The sequence below is a fragment of the Macaca mulatta genome, chromosome 12 (assembly GCF_049350105.2).
Source record: "Macaca mulatta isolate MMU2019108-1 chromosome 12, T2T-MMU8v2.0, whole genome shotgun sequence".
Taxonomy (NCBI): domain Eukaryota; kingdom Metazoa; phylum Chordata; class Mammalia; order Primates; family Cercopithecidae; genus Macaca; species Macaca mulatta.
Genome location: NC_133417.1, coordinates 124,571,917 through 124,583,474, shown reverse-complemented (window position 1 = coordinate 124,583,474; position 11,558 = coordinate 124,571,917). Strand labels below are relative to the sequence as shown.

At 45.4% G+C, this 11,558-nt stretch overlaps 1 protein-coding gene across 5 annotated transcripts; it reads left to right on the top strand.

Moving 5' to 3' along the window:
• The first annotated feature begins 5,891 nt into the window (after window positions 1-5,891).
• Window positions 5,892-11,282, top strand: RESP18 (regulated endocrine specific protein 18). Of its 5 annotated transcripts, XR_013402195.1 has the most exons (6): window positions 5,892-6,064; window positions 7,733-7,837; window positions 8,845-8,977; window positions 9,211-9,250; window positions 9,372-9,461; window positions 11,128-11,168. XR_013402195.1 is itself a non-coding variant. In XM_077957711.1 (4 exons), the coding sequence occupies exons 1-4, from the start codon at window positions 5,959-5,961 to the stop codon at window positions 9,233-9,235; spliced, it is 369 nt and encodes a 122-aa protein (XP_077813837.1). In that variant the 5' UTR covers window positions 5,892-5,958; the 3' UTR covers window positions 9,236-9,368. The 5 variants fall into 5 exon arrangements, 1 of the variants encoding a protein (XP_077813837.1); XR_013402196.1 differs by lacking the exon at window positions 9,211-9,250 and having other exon boundaries at window positions 11,128-11,282; XR_013402193.1 differs by having other exon boundaries at window positions 8,845-9,250; window positions 11,128-11,282.
• Window positions 11,283-11,558: the final 276 nt, after the last annotated feature.

Sequence of the window (11,558 nt, the reverse complement as noted above, 5' to 3'; positions counted from 1 at the left end):
GTTCTATGTCTTCTTGATGACCTGACCCTTTTATCATTATGTAATGTTCCTCTTTACCCTGGTATTTTTCTTTGTGCTGAAGTCAGTTAATCTGATATTAATATAGCCACTCCAGTTTTTATTTGATTCATCATACTTTTTCTCATTTGTTTACTTTTAACTTATCTACATAGTTATATTTAAAGTGTGTTTCTTGTAGATAACATGTTGTTGGGTTATTTTTTAAAGTCATTCTGGTCGTTTCTGTCTTTTAATCTATATGTTTAGACAATGTACAATTTTTGGTATCTTTGGATTTACATCTGCCATTTTATTGTTTCTTTTCTGTTTGTTTCCTCTTTTTTCATTGTGTTGTTCCTTTCCTCCCCATTCCTTCCTTAGATTATTGGAACACTTTTAAATATTCTATTTTAATGTATCTGTTGTAATTTTTTACTATATTTCTTTGTTTAATTTTTTCAGTGGATGCTTTGGGGATTACAGTATACATACTTAATTTTTTCAAGTCTACTTTTAATCACTATTTTACCATTTTAAGTGTAATATAGAAATCTTACCAGGATACAGATCTCTTTACCTTCCCCATTTATGCTGTAGTTGTCTATTAGAATCAATTACATTTACATACATTGAAAATTCTATCAATGTTATAATTTTTGCTTTTTTATTTTTGACAGGTTGCCCAGGCTGGAGTGCAGTAGTGTGATCATAGCTCACTGCAATCTCTATCTCCTGAACTCAAGTGATCTTTGTACCTCAGCATTCTGGGTAGCTAAGACTACAGGCATACTGTCCCATCAGACCCAGCCAGACCCAGTGAATTTTTTTTTTTTTTTTTTTTTTTTTGAGGGAGCAGCTCACTCTGTCACCCACATTGGAGTACAATGGCATGATCTCAGCTCACTGCAACCTCCACCGCCTGGGCTCAAGCAATCCTCCTGCCTCAGCCTCCCAAGTAGCTGGGACTACAGGCACACACCACCACACACAGCTAATTTTTGTATTTTTTTGTAGAGAGAGGGTTTCGCCATGTTTCCAGGCTGGAATTTTTTTAATTTTTAGTAGAGATGACGTCTTGCTATGTCACCCAGGCTAGTCTCCAACTCCTGAGCTCAAGTGATTCTCCTACTTCAGCCTCTCAAAGTACTGGGATTACAGGTGTGAGCCACTGTGCCCAACCTTATTTTATTGATTGATTGATTGATTGAGACAGGGCCTCATTCTGTTGCCTAGGCTGGAATGCAGTAGTGCAATCATGGCTCACTGCAGCCCTGACCTCCCCGGGCTCAGATAATCCTCCTTCCTCAGCCTCCTGAGTAAGTAGGACTATGGGTGTGTGCCACCATGGTTGGCTAATTTTTTTTTTTTTTTTTTTTTTTTTTTTTGTAGAGACAGGGTTTTGCCATGTTGCCCAGGCCGGAATTTTTGCTTTTAACCAAATATATTTTAAATAACTCACAAGGGGAAGAATAGCCTATGATATTTATTCAGACACTTGTCATTTCTATTCTTCTTCATTCCTGATGTTTCTACTAGCAATTAATTATCTTAGTTTTTCTTCATCTGAGAATATCCTTATTTCACCTTCATTCTTAAAGTATATTTTTACTGGATATAGAATCCTTAGTTGACAGCTCATTTCCCTCACAACTTTAAAGATGTTATTTCACTTCCTTCTGGCCCCCATGGTTTATAATGAAAAATTTGGTTTTCTGAATCCCATTGTTCTTTAGTCGTGTGTTGTTTAAGATTTTTTCTTTGTTTCAGTTTTTAGAATTTTTATTATAATGTGTCTGAGTATATAGAAGTCTTTGAGTTTATTCTATTTGGCATTCATTAAGCTTATTGAATCTTTAGGTTTACGTCTTTTGACACATTTGGGAATTTTTCAGCCATTATTTCTTCAGATTTTTTGTGTGTACTACACTTTCTCCCCTCAATCTGGAATTCCAATGACATTGATTTTGGACTTTTGATATTGTCCCACAGGTCTCTGAAATTCTGTTAACTTTTTTTTCCCAGTGTTTTTTCTCTCTCTTGTTCTGATTGGATTATTTCTGTTGACCCATCTTCAAGTTGACTGACTCTTCTGTCATTTCTATCCTGCTTGGAGCTCATCCAGTGAGTTTTTATTTTGGTTATTATATTTTTTCATTTCTCAAATGGCACATTGGAAGAACAAACAGAACAACCAATGACAGGAGATGGGACTAGAGAAATAAGCCCAAAACTGCCTAGACAGAGCTTTGTAGGCAACAGTAGAGCATCTAGATCTTATGCAAAGTACAGAGGAAAAATCACTGGGGATTTTAAGGAACAGAATAGAATGATGTGATATACAATTTTAAAAGGCTATTTGAGAATGTATTGATGGGGAAAGAGTGGAATCAATAGATCAGCTAGGAAGTGTTGTCTTGGTCCAAGAAGGACTGTGGTGACCTGGACGAGGCAATCACAGTGGAGCTGAGCACCTCCATCTGGCCCTGCACTACCCCCACAGGCAGCCTGAACCTCAGGGGGCTCTAGATCCTTATGCTTCCAAGGAAATTGCTTCTAGACTCCTGTCACCATGGCAGCTACACTTCTCCTACCTGGATTGGTCGCTGGAGTGGCATCATCAGCACTGAGTGACTGATCCTCACAATAAGAACTGGTTGCCATGGTGCTACTAATTATGCAAACAAGAATCTGCCTTTCTTTTGCAGGCTCAGGGTCCTTGACTAGCTCTGTACCTAAGGAAAAATCAGGGAGGGAGAGAAGATCGTGACACTGGAGCCAAGGGGAAGCTAGCTGTCAGGTGGTTGCTGAATCACCATTCTTAAAGACTTGCCCAAGTCAAGACTGCTACTAGAGGCTCTTATATAGTGGGGTGAGGGGAGCTTATATTGTGGAGGAGGAGCCCCTAGCACATATACACACAAATTTCAAATCCCATTTTCCTCCCATTTTAGAGCTTCTTTGAACTGTTTCCTTCTCTGAGCAAAATTTTGTCACAGATTGGAAGGCCTTCCTCCTCTCCCAGCCCCATTACCCTGCAGAGAGGCAGTTCTAGGACAACTTGCTACTGGATTTTTTAAAGTGGGTTTTCATGAAAATTCTTTAAGCGGGCTTGTCTGGAGGTAAGACAATGTGGGCCCCAGCCAGAGCTTCTGAAGTAAATTATGTAAAACCAGAACAGAGGGGACATTTGAGGCAGGGATTAGAACAGTAAAACTCCTTAGTACACATGGAGCCTGGGCTTCTGATCTCCTTCTCCTTCCAGACATCATTTGTAACATGAATGTAAGGCAGGGTAGGACCACAGCTGAATTACAATCTTCCTTCGCCCACTCTCCCCAGCTATACTTTACGGTAGTCTTTCTTTCTTCTTGAGAAAGAAAGTTCCTTCCTATGAACCCCTGGTTCAATAGGCCTGAGAACCTGCTAAGTCTTCTGAGGGTATTACTCTCAGCTTAGAATCCCTTCCAATGAACAGTAGAAAGAAGAGTAGCATCAATGTTCCTGTACATTTATCATTTTGATAGCCATTCTCCTGGTGGTTTAAAATCTTAAAATAGGCTGGGCGTGGTGGCTCAAGCCTGTAATCCCAGCACTTTGGGAGGCCGAGACGGGCGGATCACAAGGTCAGGAGATCGAGACCATCCTGGCTAACACGGTGAAACCCCGTCTCTACTAAAAAATACAAAAAACTAGCCGGGCAACTTGGTGGGCACCTGTAGTCCCAGCTACTCCGGAGGCTGAGGCAGGAGAATGGCGTAAACCCAGGAGGCGGAGCTTGCAGTGAGCTGAGATCCAGCCACTGCACTCCAGCCTGGGCGACAGAGCAAGAGTCCGTCTCAAAAATAAATAAATAAATAAAAAATAAAATAAAATAAAATCTTAAAATACTGAGAGGAGCACACTCACCTTTGTTCAGCCCACTCAAAGACCAATATTTCCCTTTTTCCAGGAGCATTATACTTCACAAAGCAGGTTCACATTCATTTGTTCTTAGGCTTCAAATTATTGCTGTAAATTTATTTTAAAATAATATGTCCAGTACATAATCAGTGATAACCAGATAAACCTCTAGCTTCTGGCGTGACAAGACAGAAACTTGTGTCAGACCCTCCTACTAACATTGAATATATACTCTAGGCAAAATAATAAAGATAACTGTATGAAAGCATGGAGACTGATCAAGAGTTAGAAACCTACAGGGAGTATCATCCTCACAAAAAGGAAGTCCACCAAGTGACTTCTACATGTATAGGCTTTTTCTCTGAAGATACTTCAGAGTTCACTGCAGTACACAGGGAAACAGCTCTGTCAGCAAGCGGCAGTCTTACTAACTGAGGAAGCAGCTTTTGGAGTATAGAGATGCCAGAGCAGCTGAAATTGAGGAAGAAATTTAGAAAATGAGTAAATTACAGAGAGAGGAACTCAAAATCTGCATACCAACTCCCCTCAAATCCTTAGCTATCTTCTAAATGGCACTTGTGCAGGGTGAGACTTCAAGGAACCTACTGAGAAAGTCAAATATCTGGACAGAGATTTTGGCAGCTGTCACAGTGTTAGGGTGACCGAGTTTGGAGTTCAGGACCCACAAAATAGAGAGTTTTGGTAAATGACTTTGGGTTTCGTTGAAATCCAAAAGGACCACACCTTAGCCATAAGCACCATATCCCAGGACTAAGAGATACGGCCTAGAATTGAGAACAGGATGAAGTAATCCTTCCCTAACCAGACTGCCACAGGATCAAGACTTTTTGCCAAAAATTTAATTGCCTGCCAGAACAAACTCAAACTATTACCCTTTAAAGATAATAATATAGTTCTGTGTATTGTATTGTAAAATCCTTTGTAATGTATCAATCCCAAATGTTCAGTATACAAACTCTTAGGTTTAAATAATCCACTATCTTGACCTCCCAAAGTGCTGGGATTGCAAGCATGAGCCACCAAGCCCAGTTTAACAAATGTTTTAAGCTTAATGAAAAAAAAATTTTTTTTAATGCCAGTCTAGGATTTAGAAAGCTCAAAAACTAGCTTATAAGTACACAAGAATGAAAGCAAGAGGTCAGTTAGCTAGTTAGTTATTACAACAGCTCAATTTAAAAGAGTGCAGTGTCCAAGGCCTTGCATGGTGGCTCATGCCAGTAATGCCAACACTGTGGGAGGCCACGGTGGGAGGATTGCTTGAGCCTAGGAGTTTGAGACCAGCCTGGGAAACATGGAAAAACTCTGTCTCTATAAATTAATTAATTAATTAATTAATTGGCTGGGCATGGTAGTGCACACTTATAGTCCCAGCTACTCTGGAGGTTGAGGTGAGAGGATGGTTTGAGCCTGAGGTTGAGCAGAGGTCGAGAGGAGGTTGTGGTGATCTGAAATTGCAAGACTGTCTCAAAAAAAAACAAAACGTATAGTGTACAGTGGTTTGGACCAGGGCGATGGCAGTGGATGTGGAGTAAAGCGAATGGATATGCCATATATATATATATATTGCAGGTCGAACCTATATGATTTCTAAAGGTTTTTAAATGGGTCAGAGTAAAGACAGTATCAAAGATAATAAAATAAACTAAATTCCTTGAGTGCCTACTGTTTCATCGCTGTTCATATTTAATTCTCACAACAAACCTGAGTAGGTACAATTAGCACCCGTATCTTATACGCCATCCGTTTCTCCAACCTTAGGACTGGGAGTACAGGCGGTGGTTCTTGGGACCCAGCTAATGTCCAAAAGAAGCCGGGTCAGGAATTCCAAGAGGTGAGGGTGGGGAGGCGGTAGGGGAAGGAGCTAGGGAGGCGACCGCAGGGGCAGGGCCCGCTCGCTATTGGCTGAACTGCCGAGGAGGGTTAAACAGATTCCGCGTCGCGGACTGGTGGGAAGCTTCAGCCCCGCTCAGCCCCTCGGCCACGGCCGTTACCTTCACTGAGACTCGACCGGGGAGTGAGCACGCCGAGCCTGGGAGGATGCAGCACCCACTGTGGCCTGGGGGCTCCGAGGGGCTCCGGCTGCTTGTCTGCTTCCTGCTGCTGAACAGCTGCCCAGGGGGCTGCAGCGACATTAGTGCCCACGGTCAGGAGGAATCCTGGGGGGTGCGGGCAGGGCCCGGAAAGCGATCCTGAGAAGTGGGGGTCTGAACGGGACCTCCAGGCTAGGAAATTTGGAAGTAAAAGAATGTGCTTAAGGACGTGAGAAGAGAAAAAGGTAGAGAGCATCTCGCGGAAAGAGGCGTAGGCGTGGGATAGGCTGGGCGTATGGGGTCTGGACCCACGAGAAGGGCGTTCAGGGGAAAATTGGGGATTTGGAAAAGAGGTCGGAAAGACAAATGGACAGAGAGAGGTAAAACTGGCCTATGTGGCTACAGGAGAAGCAAGAAAGGCCAGAAAAGAGATGACCAGGGCTGCGGGTATCGGGGTCTTGGCTCCAGGGAGAAGGCTGGGCGGGGAGACGAGCTAGGGCTTCCTCGTGCTGTGATCCGATTTCCAATAAGGGGACCGCTAGGCTGAGGGAAAGCAGGGTGGAGGGGGAATGGGACCGTCCTTCTCCCCGTCCCCTGCACCAACCCGGGTAGACACCGCGCTGACTCACGCGCCCGACTGCGCAAACTCGAGAATTCCTGCGCAGAGTGCATGGGGAAGAGAGCGCAAACTCCTAGTCTGTCGCCCCTTCTCACTGCCTGATTTTTTGGGCTTAAGAGGCCAATGCAGCGGATTCAGGAACAACTGTGAGGGGAGGCCTGGTGGCAATGAGAGGATGAGGGCCGTGGGGAAGGACCGCCAAGCCTTGCGGAGATGCCTCACCCACATTCCGCCCAGCGCCGCCGCCACGCCGACTTCCCCACCTTTCAGCCCCACGGACAGCGCCAGGCGCGCTCGGGGCCCAGGCCGAGCCCGTGCGGGTCACCACTCCGTCCCACCAGTCTGGTAACGCTGCCTCAGAGAACCAGCTCCCCTTCCCGAAACTCTTTTCCTTCTCCTCAGGGTGTTGGGGGTTCCACTCCTTCTTTAAGGAGGCTTTCTCATCCCCAAATGTCTCTACTTAAAACTTTCTTGTCACGCTCACCCCCCAGGAAATTATTAGACATCCACTTGATTGGGTAGGAAAATTCCCTTTTTTAAAGACCTGTCCAGAATGACTCATGGTAACTACACTATAGCAAAAAACAGACTGTCCTCCAGCCCCATCTCACTTATCTGGAAGAAGGAAGGTGTGCATAGCATTAGGGGTTCTCTTCCCCAACCCCTGTCCTTCCCCCATGCACAACTGGGCAAACTGTGGGTTTCAGGAAAAGGATGCAGACCCTCAAACCCTAAACAAATCAATACTTTTTCTTTCTAATGATTCCAGGCCTTCTCCCTAACACTTCCAGGCTTCAATGACTTCCCTAAGATGAAGCTCACCTGTTTCCCCAAACCCCACCTACCCACCTGATTACCTTTCCCGTGTGCTTAGCTTTCTGAGCCTCTGCTCACCTGAACTTCTACCTTTGCCTGTAAGTTTGGTTCTAATCTGTAAGTTGGTACCAAGAGTGAACAAGGCCCAGGGGCTGAAGAATATGGCAAGTGGTGATGGAGGAAGGGAAAAATTAAAGAAGGAAGACTTGAAGCAGGCAAAGGTGCTGGTAGGGGGAACAGAGGTCAGGGGTCCAGGAGCAACAGTACAAGGAACCTGCTTCTCTTCAACTGAGATGTGGAAGGCTTCTGGCCAGATTCCTTGCTGACACCACTATTTTGCCCTTAGATGGTCAGGACCAAGTAGGAGTAGGGCAGCTTTGGCCCCTCCAAGGATTTGCCACCCCAGTCTTCCAGCATTTACAGGTTGTGTTCCAGCAGATTTTGCCCCAAGGTAAGTAAAAGCTGGAGAACAGAGGTTGGGACCTGGTTAGATATGGGGAGGGGGAAGAGGGGCTATCTGACCTGAGGACAGGCTTTCTGTTCCCCAAATATCTCTACTTAAAACTTTCTTGTCACATTTACCCCCATGGGGATGAGACAGGAGTAGGGGTGGGATCTGGATGGGTGGACTATTTGCACTAGAACAACCTGGAAGAGCCCAGTAGAGGCTTCTAGGGAAAAAAACACCTGAAAAAGGCCAGCATCCAACTCCTTGAGACTAGTCTCCCCTCAACCCCGGTACTATATGAGCTTTCCCAAAGCCAGGACTCCTCAAGTTCTCAGCCAGGAAAACACTCACCCACTTCAGCCTCTGAGTAGGAAATTGTATGACCAACAGATGGAAGGAATGAAAGGGAGTGGAGAGTCCATTGTCAACATGTGGCTGACCCTGTTTTAGAGCAGAGTTTCATGAATGTTGGGGAGGAGAGAGTCAGATAGGAAATCTTCCTTGAGTTCATATTACCACTGCTAATGCCTAATATGTGCATAGTGCCTTAGAGCAGTAGTTCTCAAAGTGCACCCCTGGACTGGCAGCATCAACCTCACCAGGAAACTTGTTAGAAATGTGAATTTTTGAACTTCAGCACAGACCTACTGCATCAGAAGCCCTAGGAATGGGAAACAGCAGTCCGTATTTTAACAGACCTTGCAGGAGAGTCTGATGCACACGCTAAAGTTTGATAATCACTGCCTTGGCATTTTCTAAGCACTCTTTACATTCCTAACCTCATTTAATCCTCACAATAGCATCAAATGAACCAGCAAAGAGACTGTCATCATAATCCTAATTTGAATATTATATGCTAGGCACTATGCTAAGCAACTTTAATACATCATCTTGTTTAATTCTTTCTGTAAAATGTAATCTAATGTGTACTTGAGGGAAAGGTTGATCTGATCCCTGGAGTGGATCTGAGTGTCCCAGGTGTCAACTCACCCCATCTTTTCATCCTGCAGGTCTGTTCTGGAAGGATGATATCACCCAGGATGCCATGATCCAAAAGATGGAGCACACCAGCAGACTGCATCCCCAAGATCCATGCCTGAAGGATGGCAAGGCAGTTTTCCCCACTAAAACCGCTGGGGTGAGGTGCGTGAGACCTGTGGTCATTCCAACCATTCTGGTAGACAGACGGAACAGGGAAGGAATGTGTGCTAAAGCTGCGGGTAGAAGTTTCCAGGAGCACTGTGAGGAGAATAATTCAGAGGTCCTGTTTGGAATCAGCAGAGAACAATTTCATGATCCATTAGCGATATCTGCAAAGGGAGGGGAGGTAGGTGTGGCAAGCCTAGGTCCAGTGTGTCATTCCCTGTCTCTTCTAGAAGCAAGCAAGAGGAGAAACTTTGACTCCTATTCCCCACAGTGAGTCTCATGTATCTTCTCAAGAATTGTGAATCCCTGACTTTGTATCCAATTGCTTTTCCTGTGGGGCCCTCTAACCCTTTTCTGCCTCCTTCTCAACTCCTGGTTTCCCTCCTCACAGAGCCCCCTGGCCAAGGTGAACAGGGATCAGTGCTTTACCTCCAAAGTGGTTTCTAAGGTCCTGAAACAAGAGGTGGCCAACCCTGTCAAGGTAAGGGGCTCACTTTTTCTTGGGAGGTTGGACCTGTTTAAATGAGGGAGGCAGATAGGAAGAAGAGAATGGGCATTGGGATGAGGGCAGACAGCTGAAGGAAAGATTTTTCCATTCCTAATCAAAGGTACCCCTAATTTCCTGTATCTCTCAGACTTCCTATAGGCGTTCATATGGGGGGCTGGACATGATGCAGGCGCTGGGAGCCTCTAAGGAAGAAATTATCTATAAGATCATGCATAGGCATTGAGTTTAAAATAGGCATTGAGAGTTTAAAATAGGCATTGAAACTGCAGAGTTTTCAAAATTAAAGGTCTTCCTTTTTGCCATATACGCCTTTGTATACAGCAAGTGATAGCAACACTCCCTCGATGAATGGGAGGTGCAGCTCAGAGACCCTCACATTCAGCCTCCCCATTGCTCTACTCTATGGCCTGGGCAAGTCACCCAGGCAAGGCTCTGAGACATCTCCTTGGGATCTTTGAACTCTTCAGAATCCAGAATGGAAACCGCCCATCTAGTACTACCATCCATCTTTATAGATGAGAAATTGAGGCCCAGGCCATGGGATGTACTCAAGGCCACACCATGGGTTTGTGGCAGAGCTAAGACTGGACCCAGGTCTCCTGATTTCCAGCTCTTTCCCCTGCACAGTCCCTGCCCTTCCTCTCAAGAACTGCAGTGGGATTGGGTCATTCCAAACATCAGACTCCTCCACATTGAAAAAAGAGGGGGTTTTTTTGTTTGTTTGTTTTTGTTTTTGTCTTGTTTTGTTTTTTTGGACTAAGACCTAAATTATAAGAAGGTGGCAACCAGAGGAAGATGTAAAGGAAGGGCATCTTAGGCAGATAGGCAGAGAGCATTGCCACTACAAATGTCCTGAGATACCCATACCATGGCATGTTAAAGAATGGACAGAAAAGTCAGTGGCAGAAGATGAGGGTGGAGAATTAGACCCAGGACTGACCACACAGGGGCTCACAGATCATAGCAAAAGGTTTGGATTTTATTCTAAGTGCAGTGGTAATTTAACTGGGAAATTTTAAGGAAAGGAATGTCACAATGTGATATGATTTTAAAAGGCCTCCCTGGTGATGTTGAGGAATGAACTGTAAGGAGAGCAAGAGTGAAAACTGAGAGATCTGTAAGGAGAGGCTCATCCTGGTCCAGGGAGACCGAGGTGGCTTGGATTTGGGTGGTGGCAGTGAAGCAGGGCACCCCCGGCTGGTTGCACCCTCCATCTAAAGGCAACCTGCACCACAGGGGGTTCCAGCTCCTCATACTCTCCAAGGAAACGGATTCCTACTTCCATATGTGGCAGCTGGGCTTCCTAAGCCTGGATTGGTTGCTAGGGCAACATAATCAGAGCTCAGTGACAGAAATGACAGAGACCTACCTGTGGGGGACTGGTTGCCCTGGTGCTCCCAGGAATAACGCAAACAAGGAGCTGCCATTCTTCTCCAGACCTGAGCTCAAGGGCAAACCATGGAGAGATGGGGCTACATGTGAGATCCAAGGGTACAGGCTCTCAGTCAGTGAGCTGTCACCATGCCGAAGGGTTACTCAAATCAGGCTGTTACTACAGTATTTGTGGAAGGAGGGCAGATGAGGGAGGAGCCATCATCTCACATCCTGACTCTAGATCCCTTGTTTCTTCTCATTTTAGGACTTCTCTGGACCATTTCCTACTGTGGGCCGCAACCTTGTGGCTGATTGAGACCTCATGTGGAGCCTCCCTGCCCCAGCACCCTTCCCATTGACCTTCAGAGGGGCAGTTCTTGGATGACCCAGATCTGAATCATTAAAGTAGACTCAAGCAAACACTGTCTGTGGGCGTGTCTTGAGGCAAGATGGGTGGGGGTTGAACTTGGCCAGAGCCTCCAAAGGGAGGGAGGTGGGATGAAAACATGGGGTGGGGATGAGGGGAGCACAACTCTTGACTGATGGAAGGCTGACTTCTGTCTTGTTTTCCTTCCACTGATAATTCCTGGAGTGGGGAAAGTGTGAATGAGACCACAGCTGGAATGGCAGCCCCCCCACCCCCAGCCACATCCCAGCCACACTGTGTGGTCTAGTTGCCCATCCTTTCACATTATG